At 56.3% G+C, this 20,098-nt stretch overlaps 8 protein-coding genes across 8 annotated transcripts; 3 read left to right on the forward strand and 5 right to left on the reverse strand.

The window, feature by feature from the left end:
• Positions 1-30: 30 nt before the first annotated feature.
• Positions 31-2,638, forward strand: C7974DRAFT_411435 (Vps53-like protein; the record flags this gene model as incomplete). Its single annotated transcript, XM_046143556.1, has 4 exons — positions 31-46; positions 103-806; positions 857-2,034; positions 2,083-2,638. 4 exons carry the CDS (start codon positions 31-33, stop codon positions 2,636-2,638), a joined length of 2,454 nt encoding a protein of 817 aa, XP_045999202.1.
• Positions 2,639-4,182: 1,544 nt separating this feature from the next.
• On the forward strand, positions 4,183-4,697 carry C7974DRAFT_411436 (uncharacterized protein; the record flags this gene model as incomplete). The annotated part of the gene is made up of 3 exons (XM_046143557.1): positions 4,183-4,383; positions 4,436-4,577; positions 4,630-4,697. The coding sequence occupies 3 exons, from the start codon at positions 4,183-4,185 to the stop codon at positions 4,695-4,697; spliced, it is 411 nt and encodes a 136-aa protein (XP_045999203.1).
• A 95-nt stretch (positions 4,698-4,792) lies between these two features.
• C7974DRAFT_151814 (uncharacterized protein) lies at positions 4,793-5,533 on the forward strand. The gene has a single exon (XM_046135796.1). The coding sequence runs from the start codon at positions 4,995-4,997 to the stop codon at positions 5,457-5,459; it is 465 nt and encodes a 154-aa protein (XP_045999204.1). The 5' UTR covers positions 4,793-4,994; the 3' UTR covers positions 5,460-5,533.
• A 983-nt stretch (positions 5,534-6,516) lies between these two features.
• C7974DRAFT_151805 (uncharacterized protein) lies at positions 6,517-8,429 on the reverse strand. The gene is made up of 5 exons (XM_046135795.1): positions 8,227-8,429; positions 8,085-8,180; positions 7,883-8,037; positions 7,442-7,830; positions 6,517-7,392 (listed from the first exon to the last, which is right to left on the reverse strand). The coding sequence occupies exons 1-5, from the start codon at positions 8,318-8,320 to the stop codon at positions 6,591-6,593; spliced, it is 1,536 nt and encodes a 511-aa protein (XP_045999205.1). The 5' UTR covers positions 8,321-8,429; the 3' UTR covers positions 6,517-6,590.
• A 2,168-nt stretch (positions 8,430-10,597) lies between these two features.
• C7974DRAFT_151839 (uncharacterized protein) lies at positions 10,598-11,025 on the reverse strand. Its single transcript, XM_046135797.1, has one exon. It carries the CDS (start codon positions 10,854-10,856, stop codon positions 10,638-10,640), a length of 219 nt encoding a protein of 72 aa, XP_045999206.1. The 5' UTR covers positions 10,857-11,025; the 3' UTR covers positions 10,598-10,637.
• Positions 11,026-14,094: 3,069 nt separating this feature from the next.
• C7974DRAFT_470795 (uncharacterized protein) lies at positions 14,095-18,962 on the reverse strand. Its single transcript, XM_046146478.1, has one exon. The coding sequence runs from the start codon at positions 18,912-18,914 to the stop codon at positions 14,163-14,165; it is 4,752 nt and encodes a 1,583-aa protein (XP_045999207.1). The 5' UTR covers positions 18,915-18,962; the 3' UTR covers positions 14,095-14,162.
• On the reverse strand, positions 18,963-19,668 carry C7974DRAFT_422930 (uncharacterized protein). Its single transcript, XM_046144354.1, has 3 exons — positions 19,355-19,668; positions 19,204-19,304; positions 18,963-19,158 (listed from the first exon to the last, which is right to left on the reverse strand). Exons 1-3 carry the CDS (start codon positions 19,546-19,548, stop codon positions 19,151-19,153), a joined length of 303 nt encoding a protein of 100 aa, XP_045999208.1. The 5' UTR covers positions 19,549-19,668; the 3' UTR covers positions 18,963-19,150.
• C7974DRAFT_411439 (uncharacterized protein) lies at positions 19,635-19,925 on the reverse strand (the record flags this gene model as incomplete). Its single annotated transcript, XM_046143558.1, has 2 exons — positions 19,635-19,668; positions 19,717-19,925. 2 exons carry the CDS (start codon positions 19,923-19,925, stop codon positions 19,635-19,637), a joined length of 243 nt encoding a protein of 80 aa, XP_045999209.1.
• Between the last annotated feature and the right edge of the window lie 173 nt (positions 19,926-20,098).

The following is a 20,098-nucleotide window of genomic DNA, read 5'->3' on the forward strand; positions in this document are numbered from 1 at the left end:
CGCGGCTCAATGCAGGCCTAACTGCACTTCATGTCACTGGATTCTGGTATTACCGATACACGACTGTTCAATATTCTACATGATCACTGATAGAAGCCGCAGCTGACTACGACCCAATCGGCCACCTGAACGCGATCTTCAGTCACCCCGCAACCTTCCCCTCCGTTTCGAGCACCTCCGAGGCGCTCCGCAGCTACCAAGATGACTTGGACGAGGACATCGCCGTCTTCGTCGCCTCACAGTCTGCCTCTGATGCCGACAGCGTACAACGAATACAGTCCGCCAAGATCGAGCTGGCGGACCTGTTCAAGAAGATCGAGAGCGTGCGGGAACGGGCCATGCAAACAGAGCAGACCATCACCGACATGACATCGGACATAAAGCGCCTGGATAGCACGAAGCGCAATCTCACATTGTCAATGACGGCCCTGAAGCGACTGCAAATGCTGACGACGGCATATGAACAACTGCGGAGTCTCAGCAAGTCGCGGCAGTATCGCGAATGCGCTCAGCTGCTGCAGGCTGTCATACAGCTGGTGGCGCATTTCAAGAGCTACAGGTCAATCGATCAGATCGCTACCTTGAGTCGAAATGTGGCAGATGTGCAAGGCGAGCTGCTCGAGCAGGTGTGTGAGGACTTCGAGGTCACCTTTGCGAAGGGCGACGTTGCGCAGAAGAAGGCGATGCTAGCTGAGGCATGTCTGGTCATTGATGCGCTTGGCGACCACGCTCGTACACGGCTCATCAACTGGTATTGTAACACACAATTGCGCGAATACCGACAGGTTTTCCGTGGGAACGATGAGGTTTGTAATGATTTGTCAATCGTTCGGTTGTTCATGCTAACATTGTATAGGCTGGTTCCTTGGACAACATCTCGCGACGTTATTCATGGTTTCATCGCATGATGAAGACATACGACGTTGAGCATGCCGCGATATTCCCTGCATCCTGGCGCGTGAACGAAATGCTTGCCAATTCCTACTGCGAAGGCACAAGAGACGATTTCAAGGGCATTCTCCAGCGTTCGGTGCGACGAGGTGATGGCCAGACGCTAGATGTTGGTCTGCTGCTATCGTGTCTTCAGGAAACTCTTGATTTCGAGCACAGTCTGGAACGGCGATTCTCAAACGAGTCTCGATCATCGATGGACACAATTGTTTCCAAGGACGAACGACCTCATGGTTTCAGTCAAGCTATATCTGAGGCCTTCGAGCCTTACATGAGCTTATGGGTCGAATCTCAAGACAAACAGCTGGCCACTTTAATACCAAAGTACCGTCAGCAACCACTGCGAAACACCGAAGAAGAGTTCTCGTCACAAGCCGTCATACCATCGTCTACAGAACTTTTCCACTTCTACCGTCTTACTCTTGGGCAATGCGCGAAGCTTTCTACAGGAAGCCGGCTCGCAGAATTGTCGACGACTTTTGCAAAGTATCTGGATCAATACGGACAGCAAGTGCTTTATTATTTCCTTAGCGAAAGACCAGGCGCACAAGGCCCGTCTATAGAGGACGCCATTCTCATCATCAACACTGCCGACTACTGCTATGCTACCTGCAATCAACTCGAAGAGAAGATAAGAGGGCGTATCGATGAAGAGTTCAAAGAGAAGGTCGACCTGCAGAGCCAAGCAGATGCTTTCATGGGCATTGCCAGTGCAACTGTCCGTTTTCTTGTCAGAAAGGTCGAGCTCGCATGCGAGCCTACCTGGAGAGAGATGCGCAACACACCGTGGAGCAAACTTGAAAGTGTCGGCGATCAGAGCTCTTACGTTGCAGAGCTCTTACGTCATGTTAAGGAGACTTCAGCCGATATATTGAAGCTTCTCCACAAGCAACAATATTCGCGAGCCTTCTGCGATAACCTTGTTGACCAGATGGCCACTACATACATCGCAAACATCGTGCAAAGCAAACCTATCTCCGAAGCCGGTGCCGAGCAGATGCTGCTAGACTCTTATGTTCTGAAGAAGGGTTTCACGGAGTTTCCCATCATCAATCAGGAAGCCGGGACAGCTATCCCAGCCAGGTTAGTCACCTTCACACCTCAAATTGTATGATGTACTAATGACTCTAGCTTCGTAAAACGCGTAAATCAGGCCATGTCACGCATCGATCCCCTCCTTAAGACTCTGCAAGTCCGTCCTGCTCCGCCCGAAGCCCTTGTTCAGGCGTACCTTATCCACATCGCCGACAAGTCCGATACAAACTTCCGCAAGATCATGGATCTGAAGGGCATTCGCAAAGCCGAGCAGACGCAGCTTCTGGACCTCTTCTCAGCCTTCAAAGCCTCGCCCTCTCATTCCGGACTTGTCGATTACTCGCCCTTCCTCACACCAATTCAACTCCAAGCCCCAACTTCAGCGGCCAGCATTGGTAGCAACGTAGGCAGTGTAATGGGCAACATGGGAACACCCAGTCTGGCATCTGGGCGCTTCGATCCAGCAGGTCTAGGCAACATGTTGGTCAATGCTGCGAGGGATGGAGTGGATCGGTTTGGCAGTCCAGCACCAGGACAGCAAACTGTGGAGGGAGATGGGAAGGCGAATTTGAACGATAATCTAAAAAACATCGGGAAATTCTTTAGAAGAGATGCAGGTGGATTTAGAGGTTTCGGAAAGAGTGATGGGTAAAATGACAAAGTTAGGTATAATCGTCAAGTCTGGCCGGCCTTCACTTCACAATCATACTCGTCGTCAGCTACCGACTTATGTGTTGGCAACAGCATTTTTACTTGATCAGCTAAGGTGTCTCATCGATCCATTGATGCCTTCTTAATTGGAAATATAAAAGAACGAGCTCAAAGTCTGAGACTACGACAATGCAGGGCCTGGAACGGAGGCTTTTGGAACGGCTTGGAGACGGATTGAGAAGGTGATGCACCGATAGAAGAATACAAAACTTTTATTGGGAATCGAAATGAGGAGACTTGGTTTGAAATCAGACGCTGAGGCCCTCCTCGCCATGCTGGACCATGGTGTGGTGTGCCACACCATGCGCAATGGAGGGAGGGAATAATCAATGTTTCTAGGAAAGGCGAACCACCACAATTTCATCTCCACCGCAACCCAACGCTTGCTAGAACAACCCTTCCATGCCTTCGCCATCTTGCGTTCTCGTATCTTTTCACCATATAACCAGACCGAGTATAACCCACTTCTCACCAGCGACGGTTCACCTTTACTCGCCGCCGCCCACGCTTTCACCTGCCCTGACGCAGTGCACTCGCACAATGTCGCCAACATACTTATTCCCTCGAGCACGACGTCAGCTCTGTATCCAGGCTTCTACACATTCAAACACGCAACGCACTCAACCGTTAACTACTCCGACTACGCAGCGTGCATACTGGTATGGTGACTGCTCCTGATAGTGAAATTGGCGACATGAGCAGCAGCAAGAACGACGATAAGAACGACAGCAAGAACGAAAGCAATGTCAACGAAAGCAAACCTGTCGCTACCATCGACTGTAAGCAAAACGCCGAGTACACAGCGCAAAATCAGCGAGATACAGTGTATTGGCCGTCGAATAGACCGGGCTGCGCTGAGACACCGCAGTCGGGTCGTGAGTTATTTCGCGAGCGGTTTCTGCTGATGATGGGGAGTACGAAAGGAGGGCTTGGGAGCAAAGCAAATGAGGGCGAGAAGGGGAATGGGAGTGGAAGTGGGAAGACGAAGGAGGGTGGGTGCTGAGTCACGGGCTATGCTGGACATATCTCGCCGAGTCCTTTGCGATTAGCAGCGGGCGCGCTGTTGGGTGCAGAGCAAAAGCAGCAGACCGGCGTAGCAAGTCTTGCTCCTCGATGGCGAGATCAGATTGGGAAATCTGTGCCTTGAATAGTGAGCCTCAATCTTGCAAGCAGTTTCATTCTTACCGGACTACAATGTCGACAGAGAGGGCTAAGATCGAAGCTACGTTTACGCGCAGAGTCATGCCTAGGTCAAGCTCTGTGGGCTATAAAGATTATCAGATACCGCAACCATGCAGCAGGTCATGACCCGGACATGTCTTGCTGCAGACAACATCCGACGAGGAGGGTTATCCCTACCTTCATCCTAGCCGACAGATCATCCTACACAAGCGACTCGAGGAAGCTCCACAACACTGGCCTCACTCCAAACGTCTCCATTGCCTTATCACTTACCTGCAACAAATCTCTTGGCAACCACAAAGCATGTCATCCTTCGAAGTACAGCCCTGCATCGAGGCAGACATTCCCTGCGTCTTCGAAATCGTATCTCTGGCCTTAGCCCACGACCATGAGTACATAGACGCCGTGTTTCCAGCACACGCTACCCTGAGCAGCCGTAAGATAGGCGCCGAGCGCATGCTGCAAATGTTCCACAGAGACCCGAATGGCCACTTCATGAAAGTTGTCGACAACGATACTGGCACGGTTGTTACAGCGGCGAATTGGAATTGGCAAGGGTGGAGAAGTTCCTCCTCAGCCCGAGATCGACGGCGATTACTGGAGCAGTGGTGAGGAGAAGGAGTTTGCGCAGGCGCTGTTCCATGCGTTCTTTGCTCCGAGACAGAAGGTGATTGAGGAAACGAATGGACGCTTGGTTGGTATGTCGAGCTGACGTTTTTGGGCATGTAGAGACCACGCTAACATGTATAGCACTGGAGATGATGATGACTGACCCTGCTTATCAGAACTTGGGTGCAGGTCAGTTGCTGGTAAGATAGGGACTAGCTTGAGCAGATGAGCTGTGTATAGATGTGAGTTTTTAGCACTTAGTGGTAAGTGCTCAAGCTAATGGGTCAGACTACCGTTGGAGCTTTGGACAGAGGTCGTAAAATGTATACATCAGAAGGCTCTGACAGCTCACACTATGTAGTTCCTATACCAGAGAAGTCAACTACGAGATACAAGCAAACATACTAGTAGATGAGACGGCCGGCACAGATTGTAGCTCAGAACCCATAAGCCAGTAAACCTAAGCAGCTATCATAGTCAACTCCTTGGAATCGAGCGTGTTCACAATGTCAAGCCTCCATATGCGAAGAAAATGTATCGGCCGCTTGAAGTGTCTGGACCTCGCCACCATATCTCCACGCTCGCGAAAACTACTCCACTCCATCGCGCTCTCATCCGTCGCGCTGCCGCCGCTCAGCCGTTCATCTGATGGCCACGCAAATCTAGTTCTTCGCTACGCACGACCGACCCGCCGTGCATCCCACGCACCATTCCGCAAACCACCCAACGCGCCGCGATCGCATCTGCAAATCTCCACCGCCAACACATCCCCCAGAAATCCGCTTCGCAGGGAGAAATTAATAGCAGACGCATGTTCCAATCTAGGACACGGAGCACGGGGGCGGCTCAACCGCGCCACGAGCCTCGATCTCACGGGCCATGCAGGTACCCCGGCCTGTGACATGGCGAGCATGCAGAGCCCCTCTTTTCGCGGGCTGGGGTCCAATTTCTGCCTTCCATCGACCCGTTAAGCGGTTCGCGGTCGCAGGCGCGGCCTGCCTGTCGCGGAAAACGCTCCGGGCGGACGTGCCGTGCTGCGTGCCATGTGCAGCCCGTGGGCGTGCAAAGGCGCGGGTCCAGAGATCGGCGGCGAGGTTCCAAGAAACAACGTGCCGCTGTCAGGCTGGCGGCGCCCCTACCCGGCCTGTACGACGGTGGAAGTGATGCACGCTTCGCCGACTCGTAGATGTCGCATGATATCGCGTTTGGCATCGTTCGGGGTCCACCAGAGCGGCAAGAGTCGTCAGTTGTTCCCCATCGAGCGTAGCTGCAGGAACGTCAGCACGGCAAGATGGATCCCTGTAACGTAAGGCGAGCAGCGCGAGACGAGAGGTCCAAGACGGAAGTTCGCTGAGGGCCTTGCGTCGATGCCTTCCAGATGTGGATGCGCTCGTTCCTGCGTCCATTTTTGCGTCAGCTTTTGGTGTCGTTTGCAGATTATGAGGGTTCCTGCCAAGATCTGAATAGCCTGAAGGTACGTCACTAACGTACCGTACCTTTAGGCTGTACAGTCGAGATGCAACGGCATGAACTTTCATGCACAGCCTGCTTCCGAATCACGAGTGACACGGCGACATGGTACAATGTATTGAATGGATTGTCTTGGTCATAGGTTGTAATTTTGATGTCTAAAACCTGCGTAGGATTTCTATAGACGAAAATGATACGAGAATCTGCTCTTTTGAAGGAGTCGTGAAGGACGATGTTGACATCGATTGACCGATACAAAGAGAAAGCCGAAAGTTGGCCGAAGCCTTGTACAGAAAAGGGTACATTTGTAAAAGAAGATGAAGCAGCTGCTAAGGTCAAACACTTTGGTCCTTCGTGCTGTTCGTGTAGGCGTACAATTGCACGCCTCTGTGATGAATGTTGCGTGCGTTGTAGAGCCTCGGTGGGATGCTATATTCGAAGTGCGCCTTTACCTGCCCAAAATCATTATCGTGACTGGACGCTAGCTCTTGAGTGTGGAGCGCATGTGCTCAATAAACGCTGTCTGCTCAGCGCGTTTGCAGAGGTGTTGTTCGGCGAATGCGTATGTGTTTTTTAGTGGATGCTATACATCTTTTGGAATATGGTCGTATCCTCAATCATGTTATGGTCGTTCAGATCTTGGAGTCGAAGTTTGGAGGGTGCAAGCCCAAGCCGCCTCTTGCATGTGTACTTCTCGGGTCCCATTCTCCGCTCGGAAATGCTGCTATTGTGCCTTGTGAGAACGGCCTCGGTGATGAGTAGCTCTGCGTTGGGCTTCTATACGGCCTGTCCACCTCTTTCTGGAAGTAGTCTGGTGTACCGTCCCGATAATTAGCAGAGTCCGGGCTAGAGAAGGCGTGTGGTGGTGACTGGAGGTCCGTCTGATCGAATTTTCTCAACTCGTAGTTCTTGGGATTCTCCTGGTAGTTCTTGGCGTCCAAGGAAACAAACTCGCGGTTCTTGCTGAACTTGGACTTGAAGAATTCGATCCATCCAGTCACCATGCTCCAGCGGAGAAGCAACATGAAGACTTGCAACCCAGCGATGGATAACATCATCAGGATCGCAATGACGGTTGCCTGGTTGATGGCTAGCTGCTGACCATACTGCAAGCACGGCTCTGGGTTGAGGGGAGATTTGATAAGACATCGAATGTAGGGCTGAAGATCCTCGAGGTCATCCAGCGCATGCGATGAGATAGAATTTAACCAGATGAAGACGATCGAGAAGAAGATGACATCGACCAGAATGAAGACAACAATGGTGATGCCTCTCCACTGGAGCCAGAGCACTTTGCGCACACGGCGATAGACAGCTCGGGCGGACTTTGTGCGTACGCTACCGGTGTATGATGGGAGTCCGGCACTGCTTTGAGTTTCTGTCTTGTCATCACTCCACATGTTCTGGAGGTACACCTTGATACAGTACACGAACCTATGGCAGTGGTCAGTAGAGTTTGGAGGAGGCTCGTTCTGGCACTCACGTTGCGATCTGGATCAGCATAGCACCACCGGAGATGGCCAGGAGAGGGCCCCAAAAGTCCTTCATAGAATGCTCCGAGTTGACGTGACAGACGTCGCCAAAGCGATAGGAGACTCCTGTGATAGTGATAGTAATGGTGAAGAATGTCGCGGCAACTGTCCAACCCAGTCCTTGTGCCCAGTAGAAGAACTTCTTTCCAGGTGTTACATCCCAGCAAATCTGGAGGTGCATTGACAAGGCACGGATAAAGATCCAAACCGCGATTGACAAACCGCCTGAGATGAGGAATGCACCAGAAAAGGCACAAGTCAAGTTGGAGTACATGTCGTTGGGTGTTATCTCGTCGTAGCACTGTTCAGGCTGTGCGCCGAAAGGAATCACGAAACCAAGCTGTCACTTGTCAGTCACTGGAGAAGCATCAACACCGATAGACGTCACTTACAGCCATGAACGTGGCGGCGATGATGAGGCAGTAACTCAGATAGTGCCGGCGAGTCTTTTCAGCAGGAAGGACCAAGAAGGTTATCAAAAGGAGAACCATGCATATGAGACCGGCAACGTTCAGTGCTTCTGCGACACGGTACCATGTATTAAACTCTGGGGATGGGTCAGTCAAAGTCACAAAATCATGATGCTGTACTTACCTGCTGGGTACAAATAATCTGTCAATGGACAAGGCAAACAGCAGCTAAGACCCTTCACGCGATAATCGACCTGCGCGCAGAAACGTCCATCAACAACTACAGACGTCAGTGATGCATTGTTAGATCGTCAGGTAAAACATACAGCCATTCAAGCCAAATTGAGAGGCATCGTAGAAAGGTGGCGGGCACAGCCCTCTCAACGGACTCCGCAACGATGCTAGAGTTGCGTTGTCCATCTTGGCCGCCAAAAGTAAAGGTTATGCGCAGGACGTCTATTGAGAGATAGACAGACACGACATGGAGTATACTCAAATACCACCCCACTGAACTTCAGCCGATCTGCCGTGAAAGTGACCAGACCTATGGGTAATGCGGGTGACACGTCTCCGGTTGGTAAGTAGGTATAGCTGAGTGTTTCGTCGTACGGCCTGGTGAATTGCGGCGTTTCTGGACTATGCGGAATATGAAACTGGTAAAAGTTGAGTTCCTTAGGCTTGAAAGAGTGTTGCAGAGCAGAAACAGGACGGGAAGTAGCGTTGAAGCCGTTGGTGCAGACACTGGACGTGTGTCAGGCAGTCGGAAAAGGAATGATGGGGGTTCTGTCGATATCAGAAACACTCGGGTACCAAAGCAAAAGAAGGAGTGGCGGGACGCTGTATGGTAAAGTATGAGAGACCGTTACGGCACAGGAAAGGTGGCTTGCAGCCCAAGAGAAAATGGCCTCGAAGGCGGCTCCTGTTTGGGGCCACCGGCTTCATGGTCGTTGATCCATTGAGCGGGCAGACAGTAACCCCTGCAGCTGTATGCACTCTAACACTAGCGCTCTGCACCCCCGGCGCACTAAAAGCGCCAAGCATTAGGACCGTGTGTGCGGCAGGGTTTCAGTGGTGGGACCGTGCAGGGTACCAAAGTTGGGGTCCAGGAACAAGTCGCGTACAAGTGCTGGCACTGGCCAGATGGAAACAGACGGCAGCACTTTGGGTGACGGCACCCTGAGAACTGATCGTGGTGATTCGTGAGCATATAGCGATCCATACCCTTAGTTGAGAGAACCGTTCCTTCGAGCGCGCTTCGGTGCATGCTCATCCGCATATTTGTACCGGATCGGCATTGAGTTGGCTGTGAAGACGTCTCGGGGCAGCAATGACTGAATATGCATCCGATCGGCTGCATGCTGCGACTCTCACAAGCCGCTCGCATGCCGTGGGTGCTTCAGGATGCCCACGGGAATTCCTCAGTTCACAAAAAATCTCTTTTATGTAGCACGCAGTCAGATGCTGTGGTTTACCCCTGGGTATGCTGCTGCTTCTCGCTGCTGAGTGGTTGGAGCGTTTTCGTCAAGCGAACAAGAGCCCACACCTCAGCTCCCAATGACCATCGTGAAGCTCCAACCATGCGCGGAAGCTCATACCCGCGTCGGCGTTCTCCGAGCGGCGAAAGAGCTTTCAGCACCGAGTACTCGGCGGTAGCAGTATTATTTCGATTTTCGACAGTACTGGGGTGCCTTTGTGGCGTAGCGTGCGTCATCATTCATGCACAAAGCGGTGCGCTTCTTGCAGCAGACATCATACCTTATTGGGCAGGATAAACGCGTGACAAACGCGCAGGATGGTCTTGATATGGTCGAGTACGAGTTGCTGGGTTTGTCTAGAATCGTGAAAGACGGTGGTTGTGCGAAAAACAGCTAATCAGGACTAGTGCGTGCCATTCCCATCGCACCTTCCAAAGGCTGCTTTCCCGCAACCCCACAAAATGATGCATCCTCCTGCAGCTTCGAGAACTCAACAGCTGAATAGTGCTGGTCGCAAATGGAATCAATCAATACCGTTATCTGACGCGCAGCACATCGCCCTAAGCACAACGCATTCTGGTAACGAACGTGATAGTGGCTTGTCTTGGTCTGGGAGAAGGCAATGCATTATCCCGCTATGAGACGCATGGGGTCGCGCTCTTCTCTCTCGGCGCTCACGCAGGCACCCGTTATTCGCTTATGTTGCGTAACAGTTTTGTCTCGATGGAGTGAGCCACACAACACTCTTCCGACACAGATCTCTATGACGGTTAAGAACTCTGATCAACGTGTAGTCTCACTTTCTATGGAGCATCTCGAATATGCTTTCGGGTATGTTCATTGTCTATTGACCGGTCAACTTAGATGTAGCTCCATCCGAGATCCAATGAAACACTGATGGGCGACCCTATCGTCGATTACCTGTGATTGGACATGCTAAACGTAGCTGTCGAACGTCCCACTAACCGACGCATCCGTCCCAACACGGCTGTGCTGCATTTGCGGAGTGTCTCCGTCGCCTGGAAGAACACGCGCATCGGGCGTCGAGTCCAATGCGGTTACGCGTCAAACGTCGAACATCTTCCCGTTCCATCACTATGCTTCACTTCGGTAAATCTACATTTCGGCCATTTCAACCGCTCCGGACACGTTGTGAGTTGGACCTTGACAGCCACGAGGTAGTTGACACCGGAGAGGCACTCCGCCGCCTGTATATGGACTGGCAAGGATATGGAACTGAAAGACTAATGGAGAATGCGGCCTTAATAGCCGACTGTGTAGAGACAATCGACGACGACGGATAACGGCTGCAAATACCAGTTCGGTACCACGTTCAGCTGAGCCTGAGCCATTCTCTTGGTGTCAATCTCACCGGCCTTGCTCTCCTTGGTGGAGATCAATTGCCAGCCGAATACTGGGGAGCAATAAGCTCCAGCTGCAGGATCAACTACACAGCACAACGCCGTCACGCGACCAGCCATGACCACCCAGATTCATCCTGTTTGAAGCCTTGTCGCCCGTAGGAGGATCCAAAAGTACATGCGTTTTTTCGTGCAACTCTGACCAAGAGGTATGAGCGTGCCACCAACACACAGCGAGCTTCTAGACCTTGCCCGTGCGGTTTATCCACAGGGACGGGACCACCACCCTGGATTTGACACGGAATACGGATTTGCACGAGCATCGTGCCGCGTTCCTGGTTGGTGTTACCGAACACTGCCGACAGCATCAAAAGCAAAGTTGGTACCTGATCCCAGTAGATGTTGGACTCGGTATCTGCCGAGCCAACATTGTGGTCCCCAGATCAAATCTCGAGCTCCATCAGACACTATACCTAGGATCGTTCGCCATCGCTGTGCTGTGGAGTATGAGTGGTAGGACATCGGCCCGTCCGGGCCATTCGCAGGCCGCCTGCACGGCTTCCCACACAAGAAGACGTGTGCATACATAAATCCATGCACTCTTCACATGGTGATCTTCGTCAACAGGAGCGATCAGCAAACCGAATGCGGTATCTAAACGCCAATCACAGCTTCCTCGAGATGTGGTTCTTAACCAAATTCAACAGTGAGTGCATACTCACTAGACATCGCCTATGGTGGAATCTGGAGTGTACTATTTTCAATTTCCACCGACGTTGCCAATATTCTTCGCATCTTCCAGAAAGCGGCTCGTCAAAATCGACCCGTCCCTTGTCATCTCCAGTTATGAGCTTCGCCGTTTTGAGATCGCTTGTCACGCTATACAGGAGGCAGTCCGCTTGATGGAACTTTTTGCGTCTTAGGCAGGCATGGCTCCAGAATATCTAGCACAGGATGCAAGCCATCATCTCCCAGGACAGGACGACAATGGCATGAACCTCGTTTCTTCAATGAGCCATGGATAACCGGAAGCTGGTGTGACATCCTATGGCGCAATATTGTTCGTAAATTCAGAACGCCACGACGCAGGAACGTTCCGACTCCAGGCAGCCACTGTACCACTGCATCCAGATATGGTAGTCACTCCGCACTCCCCTCTTGGGAGATGTACACCCGGTCCGTGCCGGCGGTAGCTCGGCCATTCTGTCATTGCACCTCAGCCCTACCGCACGCGTCACGACTCACTACGGAAAAGGGAAGTCTGCCGACGACACTGTCGCTGGATCAACACCATCGAACAAGGCTTCAGCTGCCTACAGAAAGTACCAAACGCGACGCCCTCGCTTAGGCCTCCCTGAGGCTCTGAAACACTGCGAGCTAGTCGGGATCTCTCAAGTTTCGAACTTGCGCTTGTCCACGAGTCGCGCCCCGCACTGGTAAATCACAACCGCACGGAGCAGTGCACGACGCGCAACAATGATTCCGCTGTGATGTTCAGGACTAGCGTCCCGAAGGAACGGTCTCACCAGGCCCGACACGTGAGCAAGCGTGTCAGTAGGGACGATCCGTGTCAAACAAGTCTTATTTTGACTTGTGTAGTGATCATCCAAGCTATGCGAATTCAGCGGCGATGACATCGCTGATTGCCCGACTTCACGTCACAGCGCAGTCAGTTCCAGACCTGAGGCACCTACCATGCGGTTAGCAACCACGCGAAGATTCGACCGAAGACGCGCAAGCCTGTCCACCGCGAAGAGCGATGCCAGGACTTAACAATGCGCATTGAACACTGCCCCAGAACATAGCCTCGTGGTCAGTCGTCGCAAACTCGACGTCGAATCTGGCGCTCTGCGCCCTCATCAAGTCCCCGAGAAAGAGCCAGGAGATCATCATCGGGCCTACAGCGTAGTAGAACGCGCATCTTGACCAGCAGCCCCACAGACCTCGTGGTGGCCGGGGCACCCCGTCCTCCACGGCCAACTCAGCACCCATCACGTCGTCGTGCACGCTGCATCCCGGGAGCGACACAATGCCTTCCGGTAGCGAACCCATCATCCCCGAGATCGCCACGAAGCGCACATCACACGACTGGCCGATCCATGTTGGCGACCACATTGGGCGCGTGAGCTGTTCTGCTAACCACGACTTGCTCAGCGTAATTGCTATCGACACAGGTGTAGCTACTCGCGCAAACGCAACTCTGGGTCGCAGTATTGATTTGGATGTGCAGCGTCGAAGGTCGGCGCATGACACTGGCGATTCCGTGGCGCGAGATCATGTGTCGGAGTCTAGTGGGGTTTCGTGTCAAGTAGACAGACAGTTGACAGATTGTCTGCCTGACTACAGCCTAAAGCGGGGAGAAAGAGATGAGAACCAAACTTCGTGAGAATGGCTTTATTGGAGGTTTCTGCATGATTAGGAGCTGGCGTGGACTTGCGCTTGACGTAGCAGTGGTGGAGAATGGTAGGTGGTGTGCGACGGAAGTTCCCAAGTTGGCGACAAACGAATGTTTCATGGCGAACAGATCAGTAAGAGGCTTGTGGAGGCTGTCAAAAAGCTTAGCTTGGTCCGCTCGCTGTCAAATGTCTATCTGCTGCATAGAGAGAAAGGTAGGTCGCACACTTTGGCACATGACCGGATGTTGCTTCATGCCTACATGTATCCCTACAAATACGTCTATGTATATTCAAAGTGTTTGCATGTATCCGTGTGTACATCTCAAGGCCTCGCGCGAACCTTCTGCAGCGTCTATCCAGACAGCAACACATGAACAAGCCACGACGACCGTCCATCCACATCCCAGACCCAAAGATCCAGATTCCATCCACTCCACTCCAGTGCTGCACCCCAACCGATCAGCGAGCGTAGGTAGTCCTGCCGGAATAGCAGTAAGTAGACGCCCAAACCCAAAAGCGAAAAAGAGAACCCGCAAGCCACCAGTACCCAGCACTATAATCGTTGGCGATTTGTGCAGAGCCCTACAACCATGGAACAGACTACACGATGTAGGTACGTACTATGGTATCAAGTAACAGATCATCCGATTATTAGTTAATTCTCACGTTGTTGCTCTACAGGACGTCTAACCACTAGACTCCTATAGCCAGTTAGAGACCCTTACTACCTATTAGTACATCTCTGTTCCATGGTTGTGGGAATCTGCATAGTTTTACAAGCACCGATAGAAACATCATAAACTGCAAGGGTGTGTGTGTGCTGTGCGGCCTTATATAAAAGGGAGTAGGCAGCAAATGCAAGGGGATGGCGAGGGCCGTCGGGTCGCACACGGCAACCGGACAAAGCACCGGGGCCCTTCAGCGCGCGGTCCCGTATCACAGGTCCTCAGTACATCGTAGCAAAGCAAGAAGGCATTCGCGTTCATAATATCATACTATACAAGCAAACCACTCATCAACCCTCCCCTACTTAGCGCGTAAAGTCAATCTCGGCATCAACGTCCTTATTCCAACTCGGCTTAACAAACCGATGAAACCACACCATCAGATTCCTCTCCCACTCCGTTGCCGTCGGCGTCGGCGTCTGCGACCACTCCGCAGGCACCCCCGCGTCGGCCGCGAGACCCCGCCCCCGTCCCCCAATGTGGTTCCCGCGCGACGCCTCCAGCGTCTCCGTCAGCCCCTCCAGCGGCTGCGTGGGCCCCCACTCAGCGGGGTCGCGGTACGGATCCCACGCACCCGCGGGCACAGATGCGCCGCGCATGCCGTGCGGATCGAGGCCGCCGGCGGCCAGCAGCGCGTCGAGCTCCGGGTTCGAAGCGGGCGCGGGCGCGGAGGCGATGGATGGGCGGAACGGCAGGCTGGGCCGCACGGCGTCGACGTCGGCGGGGCGGCCGGTGGCGCGGTGCGGGCGCGCCTGGCCGAAGGGGTCGAGCGAGCCGGCGTGGCCGAGGATGTGCGTCAGGTCGACTTTCGCGGCGTCGTCGAGGTTGGGGCCGACGCTTTTGACGCCGGGAACGGGCGGGGGGATGACGGGGGGCAGGGCCTGGCGGCGGGCGAGGAACGCGGTGGCGAGCTGGGCTTTGGTGGCCGGGGTCAGCGCGTCGAAGTCGTGTTTCAGGGTGGTGCGCTGCGCGGCTACGGAGCCGGATGAGAGCGCCGAGGCGGTGTCGTGGATGAGCCCAGCCAACTCGGACTGGTACGACTCATCCAGCTCACCTAAAAAAGACTCCCAGTCGTTTGCGGCGGCTTGCTGGGCGGCGATGGCGGCGCGGCGCGCGAGGCGCGAGCGGCGGACGGGGGGTGTGGCTGCGAGTACGGGGAGTGTGGCGGGGACGTCTTCGGCCGTGGGGTCGGCGACGAGAATGTCCTCGGCCACGGGCAGTGCGGCGTCGACCGCGGCGGCGGGGAGTTCCTCAATCGCGGACTGAGGGGTGGGAAGGTCGTCGACCACGGGCAGTGCGGCGTCGACCGCGGCAGCGGGAAGACTCACCACCGCGGATTGTGCGGCGGGAATATCCTCGGGCTCAGCGATGACGGGAAGGTCCTCAGCGGTAGGCAGCGCAGTGGGCAAGACAGCCACGGCGGGGAGTATGCTAACCTCTGGTGCGGGCAGGATATCCGTAAGATCGGGGAGTGCGTCGACGACGTCCTCGATGTTAGGGAACACCGGAGGCACGAAGGGCAGTGTAGGAAGGTCGCTGACCTCTGGCGCGGCCAGTGCGGGCAGGATGGTAGTAATATCAGGAAGCACCAGCGGCTCAGGGAGCACGTCGAGAACATCAGGCAACGTGGGCACCGGCAACAACGACGCAATAGCATCCACAACCTTCCCCAGATCCGGGACCACAGGCACCGCCGGGATCACAGCCGGGACCACAGTCGCTGCGGAGTTGGCCGGAATCGCGTCCAAGATGGTCTGCAGATCCGGCACCTGGTCCTCGATGCCCAGCTTCGTGAGCAGCGACGACAGCAGCCTGACCACCGACTTGACGAGCGTGTAGGTTGCTTCCTTGGCGTCGGGGACTGAGCTCGAGAGCTGCCCGAGCACCTGGCGGTTCTCCAGCGGGCGGCGGCCCGTGGGGACTTGGAATGGCAGGGCGGGGGTGCGGGGAGGGGTGGCCACGACGGGGACGGGGGCGGCTACGACGGGTGCAACGGGTGCGACAACGGGTGCAACAGACGCGACTACAGGCGCAACCGGGTTCTGGAAGGGCAGCACGACGGCAACGGTGGGCACGGCGGGGACATCGGAAACGACAGCCGTCGGCAGCCCGCTGATCGCGTCGGTGGCGACGGGAGTGACGGCTTCGGTCAGGCCGGCGGCGCCCTCGACGGGCAGGAGATCGCCGGTCGGGAGCACCAGCGGCAGATCGGTCTCGACGGGGAAGCCGGCGCCGAATGCATCCTCTGCCAGCGCGGGGGCGGGCAGGTCGGTGGGCAAGTCGGGGACGGGGACGTTGAAGACCTCGTCTGGGATTGCTGCGTCTTCAGTGACATCAGGAACGACGTCAGCGACGACGCTAGGAACAACAGCGTCAACAGTCGGGGCTGGCAGCTCGTCCACGAAGTCGTCGGGGACGGGGATGTCGAGGAAGCTCAGATCCGTGGGAAGTGCGGCGGGGGCCGCGACGACAGCACTGGGAGCGACGGGGAGATCGACGGGCACGCCGTTCTCGTCGAGGTCGGGCCAGGGGATGTTCAGGATGTCCTCGGGGATGTCGGCGACGGTGTCGAGCGTGGGCACCGCAGCAACAGTGGGCGTCTGCAGGTCCTCGAAATCGTCGGGCACAGGCACGTCGAGGACATCCGTGGGGAGAGCGGCAGGCAGGATCGCAACATCGGGCGCCGCAACGTCCTCCACGCTGGGAACAACGGCGTCGAGCACATCTGTCGGCACCACCGCAGGCAGAATCGAGACCGCCGCAGGCGCATCAACGTCTTCGGGGACAGGCACCGCGAGCACGTCTGTCGGCACAGGAGCCACCGCATCGACCGCCGTAAGCGACTCAGACAGATCCTGCAGATCGGGCAACACGCCGTCGGCCTCGGGCTCCAGCGTCGCGGGCAGGTCGCTGAACGGCCAGTCCAGCACATCCGGGAGGTCGAAGTCGCCGAAGGCGTCGAGGCTGGTGGGCAGGGCGGGCGCGGCAACAGAGGGCACGATGACGGCGGGCACGACGGCGGCGACGGAGGAGACGTCGACAGCGGGGGGTTCCGCAACGGCAGAGGCGGCGGTCTCAGGCGCTGCCTTGACGGGCGCAAACGGGCTGTCGTCTGTCGCGTCGACACCGTCGATGGTGTTCGCGGCGTTGGTTGTGCTGTTTGCGCCGGCGTCGACGAGGATCAGGGGGACGTCGGTGACGTCGGAGACGGACACGGCGGGGACCACAACGTCGGGGACAACGGGCGCGGTGACCTCGGGCACGGAGACGTCAGGCACAGTTACCGCAGGCACGGCAACGTCGGACACCACGGGGACAACGGCGTCAACAGGCACGCCGTCGTCATCGAGATCCGGCACCGGCACGTTGAGCACGTCATCCGGGATCACGGGCTCGGGCAGCGGCAGGTCGTCTGTAGACGGCAGGTCGGAGAACGGCGGCGACTCGAAGGCGGCCCAGTCGATGCCCTCGATTTCGGGGAAGTCGAAGTCGCCAAGCGCGTCGAGGCTGGTGGGCAGCGGTGCGGGGACGGCGGGGGCGGGCAGGATCGAGGGCAGTTCTGAGGGGACGGAGGGGGCTTCAGCGTCGGAGAGCGCGGGCGTGTCGAAAGCGGGGAGGATGGATACCTCGGGGACCTCTGGCGCTTCCGCATCAGGCAGCGCAGGCACATCGAACGCGGGAAGAATCGAGGGCAGCTCGAACGACAGATCCGTCGTGAACGCTGGCAGCTCTATGATGGGCAGAACAGACGGCAGAACTGACACCTCAGGAACCTCCGGCACCGCAGGCACCGCAGGGATCCCCACGGGCGAAATCCCAGGCACAAACCCCACCAACTCATTCAGCCCCTCGAGAATCGCCGCCACCAGCCCAAACACAACCCCCGTGTCCAGCGGCGGCGCGGGCACATCATCCGCCAGCACCGCCGGAACCTCCGGCAGCGCCAGCTGGCGCCGCACGACCTTGGCCGCCGCCGCGCGTGGCAGCACCGGCGTGTCGAGCCCCGCCGGCACCGGGTCGACAAGCGGATCCCACAGCCCGTCCGGGGGCAGAATCGGATCGACGAAGATCTCGGGCGCGGCGGCGCCGGGCAGCGCGCCGAGCAGCGCGTGGATCACGGACAGCAGCGAGTTGGCGACCGTGGTGAAGGTGCTCAGCGGCACTGTGTCGGTCTCTGGGGTGTCGAGGTCGGGGAACTCGGGGAACGGCATGATGAGCGGCGGGAAGAAGGGGAGGTCCTCTGGTGCCTCGGAGTCTGGCAGCGCCGGGGTGTCGAATGCGGGGAGCGTCGAGGGTAAGGGGTCCTCTGGGGCCTCGGAGTCTGGCAGCGCGGGCGTGTCGAATGCGGGGAGCGTCGAGGGCGCGACGCCCGTGTCGTTGTAGGGCGGCGACAATGGGCCGGACAGCTCCTCTGTCGCGTTGAGCGGGAGCGTGGTGTTGGGGGGCGGCAGGTCGATGACCTCGAGGTCGAGGACGTCGTCGAGCACATCCTCAAGTGTGACGTTGAGCGGCAGCGTGGCATTGGGCGCGACCACGCCCGGCAGCGGCGCCTCGCCGATGTCGATGACCTCCGGCTCCAGCAGGTCCAGCACGTCGTCCAGCACGGCGTCCAGATCGAAGTCTATGGTCGGCAGGCCGGGGAGGAACTCGTCCAGGGAGTCGGGCAGCAGCGGCGTGGGCAGCGACTCGGCGACATCGTTGAGAGCCTCGGTGATGCTGGCGACGGCGGACTCGAGGGCGTCGCTGACGATGGTGCCGACGACGGTCACGGTGGGGGCGTCGACGGGTGTGGGCAGGGGAATGGGAGGCACATCTGGGGCGAGGGGGCTAAGGAAGGGGATGATCTGGGGCGCGGCGAGGGCGTAGGGCAGGGCGGCGAGCAGCAGCACGGTGGCTGCGGTGGAGTGAGTCATGATGGCTGAAGCCTGCCTGCGCACGCTTGGAGAGACGGGGGAGTGAGACAGCGCGGTGATATAGGGCTGTGGTGTTGGCCAAGCATTCCGCGGACGCGGGGCGGCGTCGCATGAGGTGGCATTCCGCTGCGCAAAGGGCAGCATACCGGCCAGCAGGTGGGTCACATGGATGATGCAATGAGGCAAGGAGGGTGCGGGGAGAGGCTTCCGTTCATGCTACATGGTACAAGAGGCTTAGCCTGGGAGCAGTCAGTAAAGGCTCAGCAACCCGGCGAATGATACATACCAGACGACAAAAAGGGAGGTCAATGTACAGATCCTCCGCTCCGGCCAAGGCAAAGCTAGTCCACGCCATGCTGTGGAAGCGTACAAGAAAGCTGTCAAGCGCCTAAACGGGTCAGCTAGGCGGATGGCTGTTGTGAGGCCAACTTACACAATGCGTCCTTCCCAAGCGGTGCAAAACAGCCGAATCCAGTGGAGGAATGGCATTTGTGCAAACGTGATCGTTCAATTCGTTGTGAGTTCGTACAAAACCTGCACGCCATGAGCCGCGAAGCCGCAAAATGCTGTGTAAAAATGCTTACCAGGCAACGAATGTGAGTAACTCCAAATGCGAAGCAACTCCGAATGAACGCCAGACTCGTGGGTCGTAAACAAAGGCACAAAAGGTCGTTTGACTCGTATAAAGACACAGAATCCCGTAGAAAGGTACAGAAATTCGTAAAGGCACCAGAAGATGGTGAAGTGAAAGCCAGACAACAGGACATCGTCCGAACATTGCCAAAGTGAATGGTGTTGTTACAGCGGCGAGCGCCCAAATATGCGATGGTACTGAACAGCGCGTCAAGTTGAATCAGTCGTGCTTCAATGCGAGGCGCCGAGAAATGCGCCAAATTGACTGTGATCACATCATACACAACAACGCGTCGCCCGCGTGCCACGTTACTTGCCACCCATAACGCGGTCCTTCTTGCTCTTCTGCGGGGCCTCAGCGGCCTTTTCGGTGGTCTGGGAGGACTGCGCAGAAGAGGCGGCCTCCTGCTGCTGCTTCTGCAGCTGCTGCTGGCGCTCCCACATCCTGCGCTTGCGGTTGGCGTCGTAGCGGTCGATGTCAGCCTGGGTGAGCTGGATGGTGGTGGGGTCGCGGCGGAGCATGATGGGCTGTGGTGGGTGGTGGAGTTAAGGAAAGTGGGTTCACAATGGAACAAAGGCAGGGATGAGTGAAGAGCTGGTGTGGGTGTGAGGGTGTTGCGACGCAAGGTGTGTGGGATGCAAGCCGGTTTAAGTGAAAGTGCGGGAACAAGCGAGGGCGTGATTGGTGCGCGGAC

This window comes from Boeremia exigua (genome assembly GCF_020726555.1).
Source record: "Boeremia exigua strain MPI-SDFR-AT-0100 chromosome Unknown C7974scaffold_4, whole genome shotgun sequence".
Classification (NCBI taxonomy): Eukaryota; Fungi; Ascomycota; class Dothideomycetes; order Pleosporales; family Didymellaceae; genus Boeremia; species Boeremia exigua.